The sequence below is a fragment of the Agelaius phoeniceus genome, chromosome 27 (assembly GCF_051311805.1).
Source record: "Agelaius phoeniceus isolate bAgePho1 chromosome 27, bAgePho1.hap1, whole genome shotgun sequence".
NCBI classification, from domain to species: Eukaryota; Metazoa; Chordata; class Aves; order Passeriformes; family Icteridae; genus Agelaius; species Agelaius phoeniceus.
This window is the reverse complement of record NC_135291.1, coordinates 3,106,275-3,129,820: the sequence shown is the minus strand read 5'-3', so window position 1 is coordinate 3,129,820 and position 23,546 is coordinate 3,106,275. Positions and strand designations below refer to the sequence as shown.

Sequence of the window (23,546 nt, the reverse complement as noted above, 5' to 3'; positions counted from 1 at the left end):
AGGGCCCTGCCATCAGGCAGGTGATGCTTTTTCCCCCAGAGTGCATCAGCTCTGTGTCTGTTACTGAATGGATGGGGTCTGCTACCTGTGCTAGAATAGAGCACTTATTAGTTCATCTCTGGTTTCTGTTTCTAAACCATTAGGTTGATAACCCTGACCAGTGGATCTTTTTTGAAGGAAAATATTTGAAAGAAATCTTCTTGAGAACTGTTTTCTGACAGTCACCAGATGGTGAGTTGCTCTTTTAGGCAATCCAGTTCCAGGGACAGAAGATCTTCCAGGTCCTGCTCCTTGCTGCAGGCAGGACACTGCCAGCCTCAGGGGCCTTTGACGGCACCTTCTGACCACAGTTATCAATTCTGATCAGGACTGAGAGACAGCAGGATGGTAGCCCAGTGTCTGAAGGTGCTTGGAGCTCTCCTGACTTCTCACTTGATCCTGCACCAGCACAACACCCGGCCCTGCTTGTGCAGCAGCAGCTGCCGTGCACTTACCCTTGGCCAATCTGCTCCAGTTCCAGGTATTTCTCGGCAGGCTCCTCCTCGCTCACGGTGTTCCCTGAAAGAAACCACGTGGAAGACGCTCCCTCCCAGAGTGAGACCCCGCCTTGCAGCAGAGCCACAAACAGCCCCACTCCCTGGGGCCGTGAGCCCCTTGGTGTCAGCCGGGGAAGGACAATAAATGGCTCGGTGACATTCAGCTGCAGAGCAACACTGGGTGCAGCTGATGCCGAGACACACACACAGCACCTGCTCGGGCACCCAGGAACAGAGCAGACGTACTCAGCTGCATCAGGCACCACTCCCCTCTCCCCTCTGGCTGCCCGGCTGTGCTGCTGTCAGAATGTTCAGCCCAGGATCCCACAGCGGAGAGAGGTTCATTGTCCTCTTCCCAAGCAGAGGGAGCTTCTCCATCCTCTTCCCAAAATGCTGCAGCTTCTCCATCCTCTTCCCAAAATGCTGCAGCTTCTCCATCCTCTTCCCAAAATGCTGGAGGTTCGCCATCCTCTTCCCAAGCCAGGGGATGTTCGCTGTCCACTTCCCATGCTGGGAGATGTTCACTCTCCTCTTCCCATGCCACAGGATATCCTCCATCCTCATCCCACACTGGGAGATATCCATTGTCCTCATCCCACTCCGTGGGAGCTTGGCCACTCTGGTCCCACACCAGGGGACATCCACCGTCCTCGTCCCAGGCCGGGAGATGTCCCCTGTCCTTGTCCCACCCCGCGGGAGCCTCGCCGTTGCATTCCCACCCCGCGGGATGTTCGCCCTCGTCTCCCAGAGCAGCGGGAAGTTCACTGTCATCTCCCGGCGCTGAGGGAAGTTCACCATCGTCCCCCAGAGCAGCGGGAAGCTCACTGCTGTCTTCCTCCTCTTGGGCCTCCTCTTTGGAAGCAGAGGGAGCCCCAGGAGGTGCTGGTGCTGCTTCTGTGCCCTGTGGACAGACAGTAGTGTGAGGGACAGGAAGTTCTATCTCAGTTATCACCTTATTTATCCTCAGCTGCACATCCAGCTGCACTACGCAGAAATGGGGTTTGGAGCTGTTCCAACTAACAATGGGCTACAGTCAACATTGCCACTTATTGTTGGGAATTCGATATTCCACCATGGCTAAAGCCAGCAAGCAATCCTCTGCCTGTAAAACCAGACCTGCAGCTCTTCAAAAGCTCTTCAGCAGAAAAGGAGAAAACTGCCAGGGATCCCTTTGCTGCTGCTGCTGCTGCAAAGACACTGACAGGAACTTTCCTTCAGCCTCCCAGGCTGGCCCTCGACTGCCACATGCCGAGCTCACAACTTGCTGCACAATTCCAAACACCAAAGGTTCCTTTCCCACTCACCGAAGGAGGAGCTGCTCGGAATCCAGACATGAGGTGCCCTGCAGTGGGAGAGGGAACATGAACCAGATGCTGTTAGGAGAAAAACTGCCAGTGCTGGGAAATGCCACGGAGCAAGGCAACCCCAAGAGAGCATTTTGCTTTCATTGCATCCCTCCAGGAGCCACAGTCCCTTCCCACAGCAAGCAAGAGAACAGCACAAAATACTGGGCTGGGTCAGTTCTTGGCTTGAGCAGCAAACGGAGGCAGTTCCAGGCTCAGATGGAACTGGCACAGACTCCCTGCTTGAGGGAACAGAACCCCCCAGGGCTCATTGCAGGTGCTGTGCACGCCCCGCTGGCTGCAGACACCCCCTTTTTCAGCTGCAGCTGCTGGCAGGAGCTCTCCCAAAGCAATGGTGTCTTCATGGCCATTTGGTTCCAAAATCAACTCAGCTCCAGAGGAAGAACAGAAAGCACACAGCAAGCCCAAAGGCACAGATGCTGCACCGAGGGAAAACCTCAACTTACGTGCCAAGTGGGTTAAAAAATACCCCGAATAAGCCACAGAGTACAGAGTGCAAACTGCAGCAGCCACGTGCTGGATCATTTTGGCTGTGCTGCACACGCCTGCAGCCTGTAGCCCTGCAAGCACAGAAGGACAGGGCTGGGCTGGCTGCTGAGAATGCCTCGGGCAGGAGGATCCTCCGGCAGCGAGCCCAGAGCCACTCTGGGCACTGAGGCCTCCGTGTCCCACAGCAACGGGAACACCACGGGGACGTGGCGCTGTTCCTGTGACATCCCAGCAGCAGCTCACGCAGAAGCCGCCTGGAAGGTTCTCCTATGTCACAAAGGAGCACAAAGAACCCTCCCAGGGCACAGCCCATGGCCCAAAGGATGCAAGAGGAACTCAAAATGCAGCAAACAAGGACACCCCATAGCCCAGCCTGAACACTGAGGAGAACAAGGACAGGACCAAAGCAAAGGAAACGTGACCTTTAGTCACTGATAGTTCTGACTAAAAGCAGCAAGCCTTGCTCCATCTGGGATCTTTGTTCTAGTCCTAAAAACAAGCAAGGGTCTCCAGTCTAAATACACAGAAGGCAGGAACTGGGGAGGAGGTGGGATTAGGAAGAAGGAGGAGGAGGAGGAGGGAGAGAGGAAAAGGAGGAGCAGGAAGAGGAGGAGCAGGAGCAGGAACAGGAGGAACAGGAGGTTCCAGTGCCCCCTGTGGCCGCAGCCACGGGACCATCGCCCCCACCTCGTCCTGCAGGTGAGCGGGGAGGGGGAGGTCGTCCCAAATCTGTCGGGGAGTCCCTGAGAGGGTTTTTTATTGGGGTGTGTTTGGAGCTCGCAGATTGTGGAATTGACCCCAAATATCATCTGGTGTCTCTGGCAGGTTTTGTTTTCTCTGTGTGTGTAGGTTTGGATCTTGCAGGAGCCCAAAGCTGAGCCCCTTGGGGGGGATCTTTGGGGGCCCACGTGGCCATTGCCCAGTATGGGCAGGGGAGGACATTGGTCCTGGGGACCCCCGGGAGAGCAGAGGAGGGGAACCCCTGGGACCCCCAGAGTGGGGAGAGCAGAGAGGGGCAATCCTAGAGCTGGGGGACCCCGGCAGACTGGAAAGGGGGGGAGCCTGGAGAGGAGAGGAGAGACCCCTGGGACCCCTGGGATCTCAGAGCAGAGCATCAGGGGAGAAGGGCCCCCATGGACCCCCAAAAGGCCCTGGATCATCCCTGAGCAGGACGCCAGAGAATGGAGAAGCCCTGGAACCATTGGACCCCCATGATCCTAAGGAAAGGAAACCTCTAGAACCCCAAGAGTGGAGAGATCAGCAATAGGGAACTGCTGGGAGAGTTTTTTGGGGCTGAATCTTGACATTGTGGGGATTTTCATGGACACAAGACTCCTGCTGACTTCTACAGATGGACCTGGCCAGGAGGAGCCTCTACTCCAAGGCGTTCCCACCTTGGTTTCCCCAAACCAGGGTCTGTCATTCCCAAGCTGTGGCCAGATGGCAGAGGAGGAAAAGGCCCAGACATTCCGCACAAGGAGGGGCTGCAAACCCAGCCCAGGGAGCTGCAGGGAGGAAAGAGCCCCCCTGAGCCAGGAAGGCAGCCTGAGATCCAGGCAGAGCTCAGAGCTGGTGGAGAAGCCTCATGGCAGGGAGAAGCCCCACAAATGCTTGGAATGTGGGAAGGGTTTCAGCTACAGCTCCACCCTGATGGAACACCTGAACATCCACCCTGGGGAGAGGCCCTGGGAGTGTGGGGAATGTGGGAAGAGCTTCAGTGGGACCTCCGACCTCAGCAAGCACCACAAGATCCACACTGGGGAATGGCCCTAGGAGTGCTTGGAATGTCAGAAGAGCTTCAAATGGGATTCAGAGATCGTCACTCACCAGCACTTGCACACCAGGGAGAGGCCCTGTGAGTGTCCCGAGTGTGGGAAGAGCTTCGTGTGCTGCTCCAGCTCCATCCCCCATGGGAGGATCTGTGCTGGATGATCCCCAGTGACCCCCGTTGGGCAGAGCCCTGGTGACCCCTGTTCTGGGTGATCCCCGTTGGGTAGGGGGAAGGTGCTGGAGAGATTTCTTTCCCTTCTCCTTGTGCTGCTGTGATTTGGTTGGTAATAAATTCCCTCCCTGTGCCCAGGCCGGGTCTGTTGTGCCCGTGCCGGATTTGCTGAGGGATCTCTCCCGGTCCTTGTACTGACCCACGTCATTGTTAAAGTGCATGAACAGTTGCCGGTTGTAGATGAACCTTACCTGTCCCCTGTTCCTGTACCAATAAACCCAGTTTGCTGCAGAGCATACACAGACTCATCCTGCCGACTTTGTCAGCTTTATAAAGCAGCCGTGAGCTCCGGGCTCCTGAGTGCCGGACGCTCCAAGGGCCTCGGCAGCGCCAGGACGCTCCAGACTGGGACAGCCAGGCAGGGCAGGAGGAATCACTGCCCCTTTCCCCTCCCTGCTGCTCCATCTCCCAGCCCAGCATTGCTGCAGGACAGCCTCACTGCCAACGCCATCCTGCCAGGGATGGACTGGGGGGATCTCCTTCCCCTTCCCTCTGGCATGGAGGCAAATCCCATCTTCTCCTTGTCCACCCTCCTTCTTCTCCTCATTCTGTCCTACATCCATCTATGTTCCTTTCCCATCTCCTTCCTCTCCTCCTGCCTTTTCCTTTTCCCTTCTCCCTGTCTCTTCCTCTCCTTGTCCTTCCTCCCTCACGCACTGAGCTGCGGACAGAGACCAGGGAGAACAAATCCCTGCCACAGAACCTCGTGGAAGAGGCCATTTGGAACAGCTCCACGGCGCAGGAATCCAATGGGGAGGAAAAGCCCCAGAGATCCCACATGAGGAGGGGCTGCCAACCCAGCCTGGGGAGCTGTGAGGAGGTAAAAGCCTCCCTGTGCCGGGAAGGGTGTGGGGAATGTGAGAAGAGCTTCAGGCAGAGCTCAGCCTATTCCTGGTGCCTCCAAAGACGGTGGTGCTCCATGCAGAGATCCATGGGGATGCAGAGATCCCCCTGCAGATCCATGGGGATGCAGAGATCCCCCTGCAGATCCATGGGGATGCAGAGATCCCCCTGCAGGTCCCGGAGCAGCCACGCTGGAGCACGGGGATGCCTGAGAGGAGGCTGTGACCCCGTGGCCAGAGGGGCCCCGCTGGAGCAGCCTGTCCTGGCAGGACTGACCCCGGGGCACAGTGACCCACGCTGCAGCACTTGGAGGGGGGCTGTGCCCCATAGGATGGACTCAGCTTGGAGAAGTTCCTGGAGAAGTCTCCGGTGGGAGAGAGCCCAGGGTGCAGCAGGGGAACGACTCCTGTCCCTGAGCAGAGGGAGAAGCCCCGGGGCATGAAGTGAGCACGGCCCCATTCCCTGTCTCCGGCACTGCCGGGGTAGGAGGTGCAGCTGGAAGGAGGGAGGCGTGGGGGAAGGCTGGATTTAAGGGTCTTCACTCACTTCTCATTATCCTGCTCTGAGTTTTTGGAGTTTTCTGTCAGAAATCTCTCCCCTCGCCTACTCATCCACAGGGTTGGGGCAATTTTCCCTTTTTGGGGGAAATCAAAGCCATTCCTTGATGCTCCTAATTAGAGGTAGCAGTAGTGAGTCTCCGGGGCTTCTCGCTGACCGGAGCCAGAGAAGCCGCAGTGCTTCGGGAAAGCCGTGGAGGGAGGTGCGTAGAAGTTTGTTTGTGTTTTCAGCTCAATCCCCTCGGGCCCGGGCCCGTTCCAGGGCTGTTCCTCATCTCCGGCTCTGCCCTCACGCAGCCCGGGGGGCCCTGAGAGCGCGGGGCGAGGCTGTGCCGTGTGCAGAGCCCGCCCCCGGCTGCGATTGGGCGACGGTGCCGTCAGTCGCGGACGGCTGACCAATCCACTGAAATGTTCCTCATTTCAGGGACTGCTCAGCAGGAAGGTCAGGAGCTGGAGCTGTCTGGTTGGTTATTCCCAGGGCAGCTTGTAATCTAATGATGCCATTGAAATGAGAAATAGGTTCTGTGGCTCCTGACATGAATTGGTTTGGGTTCCCAGGGGCTGGTCCATGGTGTTATAGGATTTGTTCTGCTGGCCGTTCATCTTTTCTCCATTTTTGGCCGCGCTCTCCAGCAAGGACTGCATCAATTGATGCTTTTCTCTACTTAAATCATCAAATACTTGGATTCCCAACTGATTTCCCTGAACTTGTGGTAGCAAGAACATTTCAGTGCTCTAATACACCCTATATAACACTGACAGCGACAGCACATGTTGGAGTGGGCAGAGGGATGATTCCCCCCCATTTATTTATAGTGAAGTTTTCCCAACATTCTTCATTTGCTGTTTCCCTTTGCAGCTTCACCCGTTTCTGTTGCAGGGTCAGATATCCTCACCCTGGGCTCTGCCTTGAGCTGTGCAAATTCCATCGGTGCAAGCAGGCAGAGCTTGGGCTGAGGGGCAGAGGGAATGAGCCCAATTCCTGCCCCAGGCAAGAGACCCAGGTACATTGTCCAGGCTTTGCCCAGCAGTGTTCATTTGCATTTCTAAAGCTCCTCTGCAGGCTGCCTGGAATGAAGCTTCTCTTCCAGAGCATGACTCTCATGCGCCCCACCCCAAAAGCCAGGGTTTGGGGTATTTTTAATGTTTGGGGGTTTTTTTGAAGAGTGTTCTATTAACGGTTTGTGAGTTAAAGGGTCACCTTTAAAGCTCTTCTAAACGCAGCCTGGAGGTAAACACCAGAAAACGTGGACCAAAATTTTGCCATCTCCACCAGCCAGGCAAACACACACTGAAAAAGAATCCAAAGCAATAAAGATATTTTCTACTTCTTCTGCCGAGAATAAAAACTGATTCTCACCCCCAAACCTAACTGACAATATGAAAGTAGGATTATTTAGAAAAAACATTCTCATGGTGTAATCTTATTCTAGGCAGCCCAGAGTGTGGGTGTGAGTGAGCCCCAGAGTGGAATTGTGCCGTGGTGCTCCCCAGCAGCTGTGGCAGTGCAGGCCCAGCCAGCGCTGAAGCTGCAGCAGTGGCAGCAAGGCTTGGCCGCAGTGGCTGGAGGTGCCAGAGGAGGGTGGCCAGGATTTGCGAGGGTTTGAGCAGAGGATCTGTGGGCAGGCCCAGGGGCTTGGCCCGCTGTGGAGCCCTGGCTGCTGCTGCGTTGCCTTCAGGGCAGGCTCAGGGGCGGCTGCCATGGTCCTGCTGCAGGCGGGAAGTGCAAATCTCCGGGGCTTCAGAGCCCCTGAGGCCAGGCTGAGGGGTCCCCCCGTGTTCAGCTGTGCTGGCGGCTGTTTCTGGCCTCAGGGACACTTGGCATGGGCCCCTTGGCCACCAGTGGTGCTGCTTTGCACTCCTTAGGCAGGAGCCGATGTCCTGGCTGGGTGTTGGCAACAGCAAAGTCCCAGGGCAGGCTCTGTGCCAGCCCAGCTTCCTGGGGGAGAATATACCTTGATCTCTGATCCAGTGCTTGCTGAAGCAGTCAGAATTGCTTTTGCTGCCCTGTTAGGTGCCATGGTGTCAGCAGAAGATATTGAAGCCTTCCTGCCCAGGGCATTTCAGTGCCAGGCTCTTACAAGCACCCAGAGCTCCTTGGGTTGAGCTGAGCATGGGGCGGTGACCTGCGCTTTGTCTGATTCCCCTTCCTTCCCTCCCCTGGAATAGGCTGTTGCTTTTAGACACCACTTGTCCTGGTTGCTTCAGAGTACTTTGGAGAGGCTCCATATCTAATTTTCCCTATTTCCCTGGGGCTGCCCACACTTCAGGGTTCACTTCAGCATAGGCCTGGCCAGACATTTGACACAGAGGTACAACAGAACTGGCCTCTGTATCACCTTTTATAATATTAATTTGTGTTCCAAATTTAGCGATCAAATCCCTTCCCAGTAAATCATGATAGCAATTAGGAGCAAATAAAACTTCATGCATTTCAAATCCATCTCCCAGATCTACTAATAGTGGTTGAATAAAACCATACAGCTTTCCCACTTATGCCATGAATAATCAAAGACATTTTGGCCTTTTTTCCCTCCCTTAGGCCTAAGATTCAGAGTGGATTGAGAGGCCCCTGTGTCCATCTGAAAATGCCTCCTCTCAATGCAGACCCACCTGAATGTTCTCAAGGGCTCCAGTGTGGAGGGTCCCTGGTGTGATGGGAGCTGTGACAGCCCTGCCAATCCATGTCCATCACGGGGTGGACTTGCTCGTCCTGCGGGTGCTGCTGTCTGTGCTTGCAGTGTCCTTGTGCCCTGCAGCTGGAGCCCTGATTCCTTGCCAGGGGCTGTTTGGGTGGGCTGTCCCCTGCCGAGGAGGGCAATGCCTCTGCCGGGTGCTTGTGGCCGAGCCCGTGCCCTGGGTGCTGGGGCCCCCTTGGGCCCTGGGGCTGATCCCTCAGGGGCTGTAGGAACTCTGCCCTGGCCTTTGCCTTCAGCTTGGCCTTTTGCTGCTCCCTTCTTGCATTCACCTGCTGGGCCTTTGTGCCCAAGTGCTGCAGGGCCTTCTTCTGCCCCTCCTGCAGCCCCCCTCAGTGCCTGTGGGTGCTTGTCTTGCTTTACAAGACAGGTGTCTGCTTGGGAAGGCAGAAAAAGCCTCTCTAGGAATGGAGAATGCAAACCCCCTCCCTCTTAATTTTTACAATAGTGAAATCAAGGGTCTCTCAGGCAAAGCTATGGGAATAGGAATACCAGTTCTTTACTAGTGTGCATAATAAAGCAAACAAACAACCACAGCTCCGGCAGTGCAAACAAACAGAGCCCGGAGCCAGTCCCGGCCTTTCGGCTGCGGCGCTTTCCCCTTGGGTGCAGTTCCGGGCACGGCCGGCAGGGGCGCTGGTGGCTCCCGCGGGGCAGGGCAGCGCATCCCTGCCATGGGAACCTCTCTTAACCGAAATAGAGCAATCCCTTCATCTAACTCTTTCACTTTTTTACCTTCTATAGCCTTTCTCCTGTGTTTTGAGAAAGAATTTGGAGAGGGCTGCCTTTTAAGTGAGCTCCTAGTGTTTAGATAAGGTGCTTCCTGTAGAGAGAGAGTTTCCCTGAACAGCTGGAGCTGTGGTTACCAAGGGGATGTAACTCGGAGCAGGCCGGGGTCAGGGGAGGATATCCCGGCGAGGCTTGGTGGGAGTGTGGGCAGGGTCTGCTGCCGGAATCGCCAGAGGGGGATCTTCCCGTGGAGACCGAGCCGGAGCGTGGGCAGCCCCCACATGGCTTATGGCGGCTGATCCGGCAGCTCCCGGCAGAGAAAAGGCAGGTGGGAGACCCCGGCAGCAGCAGCGGCGGTGCCCAGCGCAGCTGGCACGGGCAGGGCAGCCGGGGATGGGATGGCTGGGACCCGCCCTCGGTGCGGTCGGCGCGGTGACCTCGGCCCACGCGGCAGGACAGAGCAACCCCCATCTTCCCCAGCATGGCCGGCAGAGCGGCCGCGGGCCGGGCAGTGGGAGCAGGGCACACAAATTCACCGCCAGCGCCGGGGCAGGTGGAGCTGCCCTGGGCAGTGAGCCCGCACCTGGGATGGAAACCGGGGCAGGCGGAGCTGAGGCGGGCAGCGAGCCGGGACCCGGGACAGGCGCCTCGGCCGCGAACGGAGGGGGCAAGAGCTGCAGAGGATCCCACTCTCTTTCTGACTTTTCCTCTTGTTCCCCTCCCTTTCATTTCCCCTTGTTCTCTTCCTGTTTTGTCTCGGGTGTTTCTCATGCTTTAAAGATTTTTATTCTCCTAAAATCTCCTGTCTAACCTATGGCATATTCTCTTTCTTCTAGATTAAATGGGTTTTTTTACAAATAAATCCAGAGCCTAACAAATCTAAACTTCTGCTTAGATACTTTGAAATGGTCGACGAGCTAACTCACGACCTCCTAATGTTGTTTTTCTCATCACCTTTTTATTTATCCTTTGGCAAATTAAGCATCTTTCAGTTTCTTGCTTTGCTACTCCAAAAATCCCAGTGCACCCATAGTTCCTTAAAAAATGATCACACAAAGCTTGAGTACCCCAGTGGGTTTTCTGATGCATGTCTTCTAATATTTTCCTAGTAAGCACATTTTATTAAGTAATTGTCTTCCATCAAGAAGTTTCCATTTCCCTGATTTATCTTGTTCACTTCCTGTCTTGTTTAATTCTTTTTTCTCGGCTTCCCTAAACTTAGGAATTTCCAGTTTTTCCTCGTTTGGAGTTAATATTAACATAACTCACTCAGCTCCACTTTCTGCTGTATCCTTGGCTTCGTCATCTGCCAAATTTTTTCCTCTTATTTCTGGGGTCTTTCCCTTTTGGGGTTCCTTAATATGTACTATAGCTATGTCTTTTAGGTAATTTTAATGCCTCTAAAACCTCTGAAATAAGTTCCTCATGTACTAAACCTTTTCCTCTTGAATTAAGTAATCTTTTTCCTTTCCAAATTTTTAAAGGTATGTACTACGCTAAAGGCATACCTTCAATCAGTATATATGGTTCCTTTATTTTGTGTTAAATATTCTAGTGCTCTTTTTAAAGTATATAATTCACAAGTTTGAGCTTACTAGTTTAAGGTTAATTTCCCTTTTTCCATAGTTTGCATGTTGTTCCCATCAACTACTACATACCCTGTACTTTCTCCTTTTGCAAGGAGTTGTATCTCTGTTACCTAACATAACTCCCAAAGGGCTATTTTTTTTTCTTTTTTTCCCCCTGTAATCCAACTTACTGGTTTTCTGTCTCATTTTTCAAGATCTCATCTATTCATCATCTGCCTCTGTTTTTCACTTTCACTAACAACCTAAATACCACTTTTCTTTCAACTACACACTTAAAAACAAAAAACCTTTTTCTCACACTACTTTCAGTGCAATCCACCTCTCTCCAAGGAGATATAGTGAAGCTTAAAATACACAATCTACATTACATATCCTTTCATTTTTCTACATTCACTCGCTTCTATTTCTCATTCACTTCCACACATTCTTTCACACGCTCAGGACACAAAGTGGATCCCTGTTGACAGAGAATCGCGGGTCCCTGTGGCCCCCTCCCCTTGGCGTTGGCCTCTGGGTCTCAGTATCTCCCGGCCTCCTGGGAGGGCCCTGACTCTGCTGCCTCCGGTGCCCGTTCACCTGTGAGGCTGATTTGTGTCACTCACACTCTTCAGCTACGGCCCCCTCACAGGCCCGGGGGGACAATGGCCCGTTTGCAGTCACACAGATGCTCTGTCACAGCCCCCACCCACCCAAGGGACAATGGCTTATTTGTGGGTCACACACTCCTCTTTCCACAGCCCCCCCTTCCCACCTGCCCGGGAAGCTGAGGCTGATTTTGTGTGTGACTCACTCTCACACACACAACAACAATAAGGTACCTTTTACTTTCACATCACCTATTACAATTTTAGGTATTTCTGGCCAGTCCTGGTGCTATTGGATTTTCCTCAACCCAGCTGTGTTGGCCAACCCCAGATGCTCTTGGGTGTAGGAGCGTCGGGGGGTAGGACGGTCGGGATGGACGGAGACGAGAGATCTCTGCAGCCAGGCCCTGGAACTTGCGGTTTATTGCAAAGGGCCCGGGTGCAGGGCCCTGCTTGGAGCTGCCAGGCACAGCTGGAGCAGGCCCGAGAGAAGAGAGGGGTAGAGAGGATGAGAGGGTAAGAGAGTAAGAGGGTAAAAGTGTAAGAGAGTGAGGTTCCCATTACAACACAATAAATCTTCTGTGTTGAATATTCTATTTCTCAACAGCCAATCTAGTACAAGATGCACGTCCTATAGCATTTACATACAGCCTATAAGAATCATTACATTACCACACTGTGTTACATTTTAAACCGTAAAAACTCCTCTTTGGACCCCTTCTGCCAAGCTGGCAGGATCTGCTCTGACCCTCGGATCTGTCTGCAAGCAGTGGGAATTGTTCCATCAAAAGGGGATTACCTTCAGCCAGCCACACCATTGTTTTCCAGTTGTTCAGTAACTGAGGTATCTCAAAGCTTGCTTTGATTTCAATCTTGCTTATAGTTTCTATATTGTCAAAATCTTTTGCCAGACAATCATATTTATAAGGCTTTCCTGTTTCATCTTCCCCAACACTTGGGCATTTTTTTATTTCTCAATCCACCTATGTTGTCCAATCCCAAATGCTCTTGAGCATATCCTCAATCCAGCAGAATTTTGCTTAACCCTGAATGCTCTTGGAATATTAATCCCTCAGCCCATCAGGTTTCAATTCTGGATGATCTTGGGCACTCTTATCCCTCAACCCAGCAGGTTTTTAGGAGCCCCTTTTGTCCCATTTCCTAGTGGATTGGGCTAGGAAACTCCTCTGCTCCCTTCCTCCGAGGGGTCCAGCCCCTCTCTGAGACCCAGTCCCAGTTACCCCGGGGGATTCTCTCACTCCTTTTAACATTCACTTTGTCTCTTTACTGGCCACTTACCGCGGAAAGTCAGAAACGCAGCATGGGAGACTCCAGCACTCACTTGGCAGGTCTGGCACAACCAGCCCGCCTCTCATTCACTCACATTCATCCCCCCTGAGAAATACTTACCAATCCCTTTTCCTTCCCATGTTCTTCGTGTACATTACTACTCTTAGGGGGCCAATTGCCGTGGTTGTAGGGACCCTTTTTCCCTTGTCTTTGTTTTATTGTCTCCTTTTGTCCACCATAACCTGCATCTGTCGGTCACCCCAGGGCAAACAGAGCGAGGCTGCTGAAGAGGGCAGGGGGCACCTTCCCCACTCTGACTCTCCTAAAGCACCGGCAGTGAGGTGTTGGTAACCATCCTCTGCTATCATAATTGTGAAAAACGCCAATCACTTGTTTTTAAACTTTTTAAGGTTTAATAGTAATAAAATGGTTATAAAAATAGTAATACAATTAGAGTAATAAAAATTTGGACAATTAGGATTTAGGACAATACAAGACAATGGAAACAAAGAGTTACAAACGGCTCGGGTACCTTTTCCTGGGCAAAGTAAGCCCAAAAAAGGACACACGTTAATAGAGGATTAACTGTGAAAAACCATAGCCCATTGCATATTTGTACATCTCATACGTGATACATAAATTCCATTCCAACAAAGGATTCTGTCTGGTCAGTGTCAGCTTCTTCCTCTTCATCCTGATGGCATCTTTAGGGCTGAGCAAGGCAGGAACAAGTTCATTTCTTCTGATAATTGAGCAATAAAATATTCTTCTCTGAAAGATTTAGGTGTCCTGTGGCTGCTATCTGGTGTGAGTCCTCATTCCTTTTTTAAAAAACTATCCCACATACATAAGTTTCTATTTTAACATTATGTTATAACCTAAAACTACATTTAACACACTACTTAAAAAAATTGTTACAGCATAACTTCCTAACATAACATGTATAATACTCATTTTAATGTTTGTGAAAAGCCAATCATAGACATTTTTCACACGGGCTCTGTCAGCAGCAGTGGAAAGAGCAGCCTAAGAGCAGCAGCTCCAATTGCCTTCCTCCAAAAACCTGAGAGAGGGACAGAAAACTGAGAGAGGGCCAGCAACTGCGCCCAGCCCCTACCCCCAGCCTGAATCCTCCGGCATCTCTGCACCCTTCCCCCGTCCCCCCCCTCCCCCGCTCCTGGGAAAACTCCCAAAAAAACAGAGGTCCCAAGCACCCAGCAATCAGCTCTCATCAGCAACTCAACCCTAACCCTAACCTTCTGACAGCTGCTAAGTTTTCTGCAAAATCATTCATTTCTCCAAGGACCCAAACCAAATCCTTAGAAGAAAATCTGGATCCTTCCATGTACAATCTGTATTTCCCAGGTGTTCCTTGCTCCTCGTCCCTGTGCTCAGGGTGCCCTCCCCAGCCCGTATCCCAGAGCCGGTCCCTGTCCTGCCGCAGTGTCCAAAGGCGCCCCCCGGCGGGCAGGGCCGGCAGCTCCACGGGGCCGGGCAGCGGCCGGGGCGTCCCGCAGCCTCCTGGGGGCCGGGGGCCACTGCCGGCCCTGCCCGGGGCTGGTGGGGTCAGGCAGCGCCCGGCGCTGAGCCCCGGCTGCCCCACAGCCCCGGCCCGGCCCCGCAGCTCCCCCCAGGCCCCCAGCCCGTGCTCCCGGTCCCGCACCTCTGCGCCCGCTGCTGCCGCTGCCCCCCACAGAGAAACCCCCTGAAACCCTGACCTCCTTGTTTTCCTCTCCTGGAAACCGGGGATACAAATGATCAGCTGGCAAATGTTGAGGATAAGACCCTGCTGAAAAACATCCCAGTCCTCAATATTTTTCTCTTCCTCTGCTTTTCCATCATCCTTTTCCTTCCCACAAAGATTCCTTCTGCAGCTTTTTGCCTTAAGCATATTGCTGCACACTCCCCCTCACCCAGTCCCTTTGCAGCACACCAACACCATCCATGCCCTGTTCTCCAAATGCGAGGGGAATTTGGGGAGGTGGGAGTGGGGCAGCGCCAAGGCCGGGCCCCCCCGCGCTGTCCTGGCGGGAGCGGCTGCAGTGGGGACCGAGTGCGGGCGGGAGCGGCCGAGAGCCCAGCGCTGCCCCAGCCCGACCTGCCCCAGCTCCATCCCTGCCCCTGCCGTGGGGTGCTGTGGGTCTGGGGGCAAGAGGGAGCCGGCAGCGGGTGCTGGGCCTGGGGCAGGAGGAGAAGGGAAGGAGAAGCAGGGTTGAGGAACAAAAGGGTCAAACGATGCCCGTGGGAGGAGAAGGTGGGATTGTGCAGGAGAAGGAGGAATAGCAGGAGGAAGAGGAGTGTGAGGAAGAGTGGGGACACCGGAGGAGAAACAGGAAGAGGAAGCAGCACAAGGTTCCACCTCTCCCTGTATCTGCAGCCTCTGACCCCAGCCCCAGGAGCGTTGCCCCCCCCCCCACATGCAGCAGATGCCAGGGGATTGGGATCCACAATTTTCCCGGGGGTGAATCTTGGTGTTTCTGAGCTTTCTTGGGCTAATTGTTGGTGCTTTGTTTTTTTGTGGGGGCTGAATCTTTATATTTGGAGGGGGCTTTTGCTGAATGTTGATGTTTTGGAAGTTATTGATCTGTGTCTTGATGTTTGGAGGACTTTTGTGCTGAATTGTGGTGTTTTGGAGGTTCTTAGAGACACAAGATGCCCAATGACCTAATGAGATGAACTTGGGCAAGGAGGAACTCCCAGTCCAAGGCACTCTCATCTTGTTTTTTTCTCCAAACCAGGATTTTTCATTCCTAGGGCGTGTCTGGACGGAGGAGGAGGAAAAGCCCTGGAGATTCCGCACGAGGAGGGGCTGCAAACCCAGCCCAGGGAGCTGCAGGGAGGAAAGAGCCCCCTTGAGCCAGGAAGGCGGCCGGAGATCCAGCCAGAGCTCAGAGCTGGTGGAGAAGCCTCATGGCAGGGAGAAGCCCCACAAGTGCTTGGAATGTGGGAAGGGTTTTAGTCAGAGCTTAGATCTGATCCAGCACCAGGTGATCCACACTGGGGAGCAGCCCTATGAGTGTGAGGAATGTGGGAAGCGTTTCAGCTGGAGCTCCAGCCTCAGGCAGCACCAGGTCATCCACACTGGGGAGAGGCCCTTTGAGTGTGGGGAATGTGGGAAGAGCTTCAGCCACAACTCTGTCCTGATCCAACACCAGAGGATCCACACTGGGGAAAAGCCCTTTGAGTGTGGGGAATGTGGGAAGAGCTTCAGGCAGAGGGGCCAGCTGATGCAACACAAGATGATCCACACTGCAGACCGGCCTTACGAGTGTGGGGAATGTGGGATGAGCTTCTGCCAGAAGGGGAGCCTGATGCAACACCACAGGATCCACACTGGGGGAAAGCCCTATGAGTGTGTGGAATGTGGGAAGAGCTTTAGATACAGCTCTGGCCTGAGGAAACATGAGAGGATCCACACTGGGGAACAACCCCATGAGTGTGGGGAGTGTGGGAAGAGCTTCAGCATCAAGTGCCAGCTGACGGAACACCAGAAGATCCACACTGGGGAAAAGCCCTTTGAGTGTGGGGAATGTGGGAGGAGCTTCAGAGGAAGCTCAGCATTGATTCGGCACCAGGTCATCCACACGGGGGAACGGCCCTACACCTGCTTGGAATGTGGGAAGAGCTATGGGTGGCACTTTGACCTGAGAAAACACCAGGGCACCCACACTGGGGAGAGGCCCTACAAGTGTCCCCAATGTGGGAAGAGGTTTCACAGGAGCTCCGATCTTCTCAAACATGAGCGGAGTCACACCGAGGAGAGGCCCTTCCGCTGCCCCGACTGTGGGAAGGGCTTCAAGCAAAACTCCACCCTCACCCTGCACCGGCGCATCCACACCGGGGAGAGGCCCTATGAGTGTGGGGAGTGTGGGATGAGATTCTCATTGAGCTCAACTTTCACCCGACACCAACGGAGGCGCCACTAAGGGAAGCCCTGTGAGTGCCCCAAATGTGGGAAGAGCTTTGTGCCCTGCTCCAGCTCCATCCCCCATGAGAGGATCCGCATCGGATGATCCCCAGTGACCCCCATTGGGCAGAGCCCTGATGATCCGTGGTCCTGGTGATCCAAGTTGGAAGGCATCTGGCTGGGGGGCTCCACATCTTCCTGGTTCTCTGAGGGTACCTAGATAAACCCAGAGGCAGGAACCTCCATCAGGACGCAGGCCTACAATGGGAATTCCTTGGGAAGAGCAGATTTGTTGAATTTCAATCCCATAAAATCTTTTGCATTCAATCCTATCTTCTGGTGATATCAAGGAGTACTGAACAGTCCCTGAGGTATATTCTGGGTTGACTATTTGGTGCTTGTATCCCCAGTCTGTTCTGTTTATGCTGAATAATAAGTTTTACACCTTCAAGACCTGTCCTGAGAGTGAAGGGGTAGAGAAGCAGCATGCAGTTTGTTTTCAGAAACTGCACTTGCTCCTCCACATTCCTGCTCTGGGACTGTGTTGTCTGCGGATGGACAGACAGCGGGACAGAGCTCTCCTTTGCTTTTAGTTAGTTTTAGCTAGCTGAACCAAACAAGTTCCTGAACTGTGGTGTTTTTTTCCCTTTTCTTTGGACCTGTTTAAACCTGCTCTGGCTTGAACACCAGAAGAGCACAGGCAGCTCACACCTGTGGCCCACCGGGCCGGGCCTGGGCTGTGGCATTTCCAGCACCAGAGGGACTGATAAGGGACTGAGTGAGCTGAGCTACAGCCCACAGAGGGACTTGGTGAGTTTGTCTCTCTTTTAGAGCAGCAAGAGGTTTTACTGTTTTGTTATCTTTATTGAAAGATAAAAATATCCATTCCAGAATATGCAGTTGATCTTCCCAGTTATCACTTCATTGACACGGTATTCCACACGGTATTTAATGGTCCTTCAAAATTAAACACTTGAACACCAACATAGGTATCTAATCTGTTAACAAATGTGTGTGGTAAGGCTAATTCAATTTCTTCTAGGGTCTTTGCTGCTGGGGTCAATTGCCTCTCATCAGTAGAGGAGGTGGTGCCTGACAGCAAATCATGCAATAGTTGCATCTGATGATTAGTTATGCCTAAATATGATCTAATCCAACCTATTAAACCAACCAATTTCTGTCCATCAGTAGCAGTTTTAACATCAATGTCTAACTTCACAGGTTGAGGCATAACTTGAGTGTTAGTCACTAACATACCAGTATTTCCAAGGCATGTGTTCCTGCACTTTCTCTGGGGCAATGATCAGACCAAAAGCTTTCAAATTTGTTACAGCACATTGTTTAAGAGCTGATAACTGTTGTTTGTTATCAGATGCCAACAAGATATCATCCATGTAATGATAACAGTAGCAGTTATTAAATTGCTCCTGCACTTTTGACAAGACCTGTGCCACAAACCATTAACAAATAGTTGGCGAATTTTTCATGTCTTGGGGAAGTACCCTCCATTGATATCTTTTATTGGGTTCAGGGTTCAGCATGATTATGGAAGGCACAGTAAAAGCACATTTTTCTTTGTCTTGCTCAGCCAATGGAATAGTGAAGAAACAATCTTTCAGATCAATGACAACTATTTGCCATTCCTGTGGAATCATTGTAGGCGTAGGAAGGCCTGGTTGTAAAGCTCCCATTGTTGCCATTACAGCATTTATCTGCCGTAAATCATGTAAAAGTCTCCATTTTCCCGATTTCTTTTTTATTACAAAAACAGGGGTATTCCAGGAATATTTCAATATTTCCTGCTTGAAATTGTTCTGTGACTAATTCTTGCAGAGCAGTAAGCTTTTCGCTAGTAAGGGGCCACTGGTCAACCCAGACAGGTTTATCTGTCAAGCATATCAAGGCTACAACTGGACGTTCATTGCCCTGCATCACAGTGGCCCCCATTAAAAATCCGTAGTAATTTTGACACCCCATTGAGATAAACAATGTCGTCCCCACAAACTTTGAGGAGCATCGGCAACATAGGGTCTGATGTTAGCTTGTTGGCCATCAGGATGTTTCACATTAATTACAATGGCTGACAGGCCACCTGTTGTAGCACCACCCAACCCCAGAAGTCCAAAACTTGCATGAGTGAGAGGCCACGATTGAGGCCAGCAAAGTCACGAGAGTATTGTGACATCTGCTCCAGTGTCAATAAAGCCTGTTACTGATATGGTTCCTGGATGACATCCACTGGTGGTGAGGATGCATGTCTTTTCTGAATGGTTCTCCGTAACTTTCTCAGCCCAGAACACTTGAGGTATCCCTGTTGATCCACAACTTCCTGTGCCACGACTTCGGTCCACTGTATTCAGAACAGAACTCACAATAGGTACGAGTTGAGCAATGCAAGTTCCTTTCTGAATAGTGACAGGAGGGTCATAAATGGGTACCATAGCATGAATCTGTCCTAAATAATTAGCATCAAAAGGTCCTAGATGCACATGAATACCTCTAAGTGTAGTTCTTGATCTTCCCATCAAAAACGCACTCAATCCCCGTCCTATTCGACCATAGGCATTGAGGGGCACTTTGCACATTTCTTTTGTCAGAATGGTTACTGTGTCAGTGGTGGGTATATCAATCCCTGCAGACCCACTTGTTGCCCCTTAGTATTGTTCACAAATGTTTAGCTTTGCAGTGCTGGGGAGGCCCATATTTGCTGCTGTGGTTCTTGGGGTATTTGTTTTCCCACATGCCCATTCGCGCTCTTCTTCCTGTTTCCCTGCAACAGCTGACCATTTGCATGATATTTACTCCTGCATTGTTTAGCATAGTGCCCAAATTTAGCAGAATGGTTGCACATAACGTTGCTGCTTGCATTTGATTTAGATGTTATTTTCTGGGTATTACACTGTGCCATTACTTGCCCTTGCTGTCCACAATTATAGCATTTCGATGAAGGTCTTAGAACTGCAGCAAGAGCTGCTATTTTATGGTCTACTGAACCAACTTTTGAGCAAGCAGTCATCATTTGAGGAAATGTGGGTTCCCCAGGTAAAGTGTCAATAATCTTTCTGCAGCCTGAGTTTGCATTTTCTTTCGCGAAATGTATACAGAATTTGTGTCGCAAAGATTCATCATCTACCTGTTTTTCAATGGCTGCAGCAAGCTCTTCCACAAATTGCAAAAATGGTTTTCTCATCCCTTGTTGTATAGTATCATATCTCTGTTTTGGAGCTGCCATTTCCATTGATTTAATTAAAGCACTCGTGCCAATTTGCTGAGCTTGTGCCAAAATTGAAGGATCCCACCTTGCCTGTGAATCTGGGTTAGCAAAAGGCCCAGTGCCCAGTAGGGCATCAACACCCACAGCATGATGAGGGTCGTGTTGAGGCAACTGCATATTTGTTACAGCTGTGTGCTCAGCCACTTGCCTCCAAGTTTCTTGAAATACACTGTATTGTACTGGCTGGAATGAAATAGTAGCAATATGCATGATGTCATAAGGTGCAAGCATATCTGCATTAATTACACATATTAATTGCATTACGTCTGAGGAATTAATGCCATACTGAGCCACTTTCGATTGGAGATCTTGCACAACCTTCCAGACAAAGACGTGATGACTGTCATCCTGCCCTCTTCCAGGAGCTGCTTTAAAACCTGGAAAAGCCATAGGGTTATCACAGGCAACATTTGCATTAGCACTGTTCTCCTGAGGTACTCTTGGAGCACCTAATCTTTCTATCAGGTCCCAATTCTTTTCTTCAGCTGCTTTCTTCCTAACAAATTCCCAAAACTCCTGAGTGTCCAGGTTTAGAGCAAATTTGGGAGAGAATCCCCCAAAGGAGCTCCAGTAGGAAAGCAGATCCAATCTGCTCTTCTCCCCACAACTGGTCTGGGAGAAAATACCTCCTTGGAGAAAGGTGGAAAAAACCTGTCTATTAAACAACAAAACCTTAACAATATCAAACAATAAAATCTCTTGCCACTCCAAAAGAAATGACAAACTGAGAAAGTCCCTCCCCGGGTTGCGGCTCAGCTCACTCTGTCTCTGATCAGTCCCTCCGGTGCTGGAAATGTTGCAGGCCAGGCCCGGCCTGGTGGGCCACAGATGCAGCTGCCCGTTCTCCCCTGGGTGTTCAGTCCAGAGCAGGTTTCAAGAGCTCCAAGGAAAAGGGAAAAAAACAAAAGTCCCCACAGTAGGGAACTTCTTTGCCTCAGCTAGCTAAAACTAACTAAAAGCAAAAGAGAGCTCTGTCCCACTGTCAGTCCATCCGCAGACAACAACAGTCCAGGGGCAGAAATGTGGAGGAGTGAGTACGGTGTCTGAAAAAAACCTGCTGCTTCTTCTCTCCCGCTGCTTCACTCTCTGGAACACTCTTAAAGGTGCAAAACTTATTATTCAACATAATATAAGGTGCAAAACTTATTATTCAACATAACATAATTGGGGATAAAAGCATCATATAGTCAACCCAGGACACTGAGGCTCTCAAGGAAGCCCAGTTACTTGACGTGGGGGCAAAGTCCATGGGGCAGTAGGGCTACAGCTATTAGAAGGTGAACTGTCAACAGTTCCCTGCCCCAACTCAGATGTTACTGCGGGCAACTCATCACTTGATTCGCTGTCACTCTCGCTGTCAGGTAATGGAGGATACGACCTTGGAGATTGTTCATGCAGCTCAGAGGGGAGCGAAGGGGCAGATGGCTGGGCTAGAGCAGAGGGAAGCAGGGGGGCAGAAGACTGGGTTTCTCTCTCTGCTAAAGACATTTCAGCTACCTGGTGCAGTGGTGTGGTGTATACAGGCACCATCAGGAGCTGCTGCGCAGCTGTGACATAAAGAGGTTTAGGAGTCTGAGAAGGAGATACTATGGCAGTTTTCCCAGAAGCTTTGGCAGCTGTCCCAGAAGCTTTGGCATCCAGCCCAGAAGCTCTGGCAGCTTTCCTGGAAGCTTTGGTAGCCTACCTGGTAACTTGCATGGCACCTGCACCTTCTTCAAGGATAGATTCACCAAGTTCCCCATCAGAGGCCCCCTCTGCCTCATCCCCTTCATCAGTTTCTGTTATCAACCCCAATTCTTCATCCACCTCCTGCTCTGTTTGTTCTCGCTCGGTTTTCCATTCCTTTAATGCCTCAAAAAGCAATCCCCAGGTAACAGCTAGATCAACAACAGTTTTATCTCCCACTCAGATGACTTCCTACAGTCTGTCCCCGACTTTTTCCCATGCTTTCACACTAAATGCTGTGTCGGGATCAGTGCCAAAATCCTGTGATTTAGCCCACAGCAATATACTACGAAGGGCATAGTCTGAAGTATTAATTCCCTTATTTCTTAACAAAACTTTCCATGTAGCCAAAACAGTCTCTTCTTCATTAGATAAATTATTTCCCATTATTACTAGTTGGTGGCTCACCTACTTCCAGGTGTCTTGATAGGAGAAAATCAGGTCTGGGCTTCCCTGTGGCTTCCACCCGCCACTCTCAGCTGCACCAACGCCGCCTCCCCCACTACGTCCCAGTGAGTCACATTTGCCAGTCACAAGGACCCCGTTTGGGTCCAGATCAAGTATGTTCTTAAGGGTGTTGAATCACATTGGGGTTACCAGATGTCGCTTTCAAGGCAGTCATGACACAAGGCAGAGACCACAAGCAGTCTCAGATGGTAACTCTTTATTATTGAACATGGCTGACCTTTTATACACTTTCTAATTGTTTATACTTCTTCTACCCTAACTATTGGCCACAATAAATCAACATAACATCATTGGTAATAAGTTACAGTGACTTCAACTGACTTTCTAAAAATACTTCCTCCAGCTGCAAAGTTCTCATCTTTCTTCAATTCCTCACTTCTCTTGGTCTCCTTAGTTACAGCCTTGGAGAGAATCCTTATCAACTTCTTGCTTGCTTCCTTTCTTCTCACTCCTTTAGCTAACAGGCCTGCTGTTGGCCCCTTCCACACAAAGGCATTTGCTATACCAGCCCCCACAGTAAGGTTCATTAGTAACGGTTGCCCTATGCAAGGGCATACTGGTGGTTACATGCCTCTATCATTTACAGCAGGATGGGCTCCTCCTTAGACAAGGACTTCAGAAGTTTTTTACAATTCTCATTAGCATTTTCAGCAGCTAATTTTGAAAGCAACACCTGTCTGGCAATGTCATTCTCAATTTGTCTTTTAAGAGCTTGTTTCAAGCAGCCATTGAATTGCATATAAGGCTCCGCCAGTCCTTGCTTTACATAAGTAAATACTTTTTGGGGGGCTCACAGCATCAGGAACCTTTAAAAATGTGCTATGCGCAGCTTCAGTAATACCCTCAAGGGCCTCACTAGGAATGTGGGTTTGCCCAACAGGGTCTGAGTGGCTTCCTTCTCCGGCCAGGTGGTCAATCATGAGGGCTGCAATATTCTGGTTTGCATGTCTCACAAATTTCACAAGCAAAGCTTCTAACCCCTTTTTCCACTGAGCGTCTGTGGAGGCCGGTGGGCCTACAGAACAAAGGCCATTATAGACCTTTGGACAGACAGACAGACCCCAAGTTGGAGAAATCTCCCCTGTTCAGGGCAATTGAGCAGACCCTCTTCCAGGATGCTTTGTTGTATATGCAAATGTACCCAGTTCTACTTCCCTGGTTGGACTGTTGGCCTCTCCCTCCCTTTTTCCTTATATTTATGTCCTTGAATGTTCTCCCTTCCCTGCTTATCCATTGGCCCCATATTGCCTCAGTGTCCCACCCTCTTTACCCTATTGGTTGCCACCCCTCATCTCCCCTCTTTACTGCCCTGAGCCCTCAGCCCATTGGCCCTGATGCTCTGTTCCATCCCTCCCCCCCCATGTCCCCTGTATTTAAACCCAGACCTTCCACTGTTCTTTTTGTCTTTGTCCCTGAACCCCTTTGTGCGTGGCTGGAATAAACCTCCTTCTCTGGCATCCATACAAAGACCCTTCCCATTTCTTTGTCGTTGG

At 51.3% G+C, this 23,546-nt stretch overlaps 1 protein-coding gene across 1 annotated transcript in view; it reads left to right on the top strand.

Annotated features, from left to right (window-relative positions):
- Positions 1-23,546, top strand: part of LOC129132012 (uncharacterized) — a 292,843-nt gene that overhangs the window by 231,028 nt on the left and 38,269 nt on the right. The window contains 2 exon segments of the mRNA XM_077191087.1: positions 3,982-4,164; positions 15,597-16,592. Coding sequence (XP_077047202.1) covers positions 3,982-4,164; positions 15,597-16,592 — 1,179 coding nt within the window.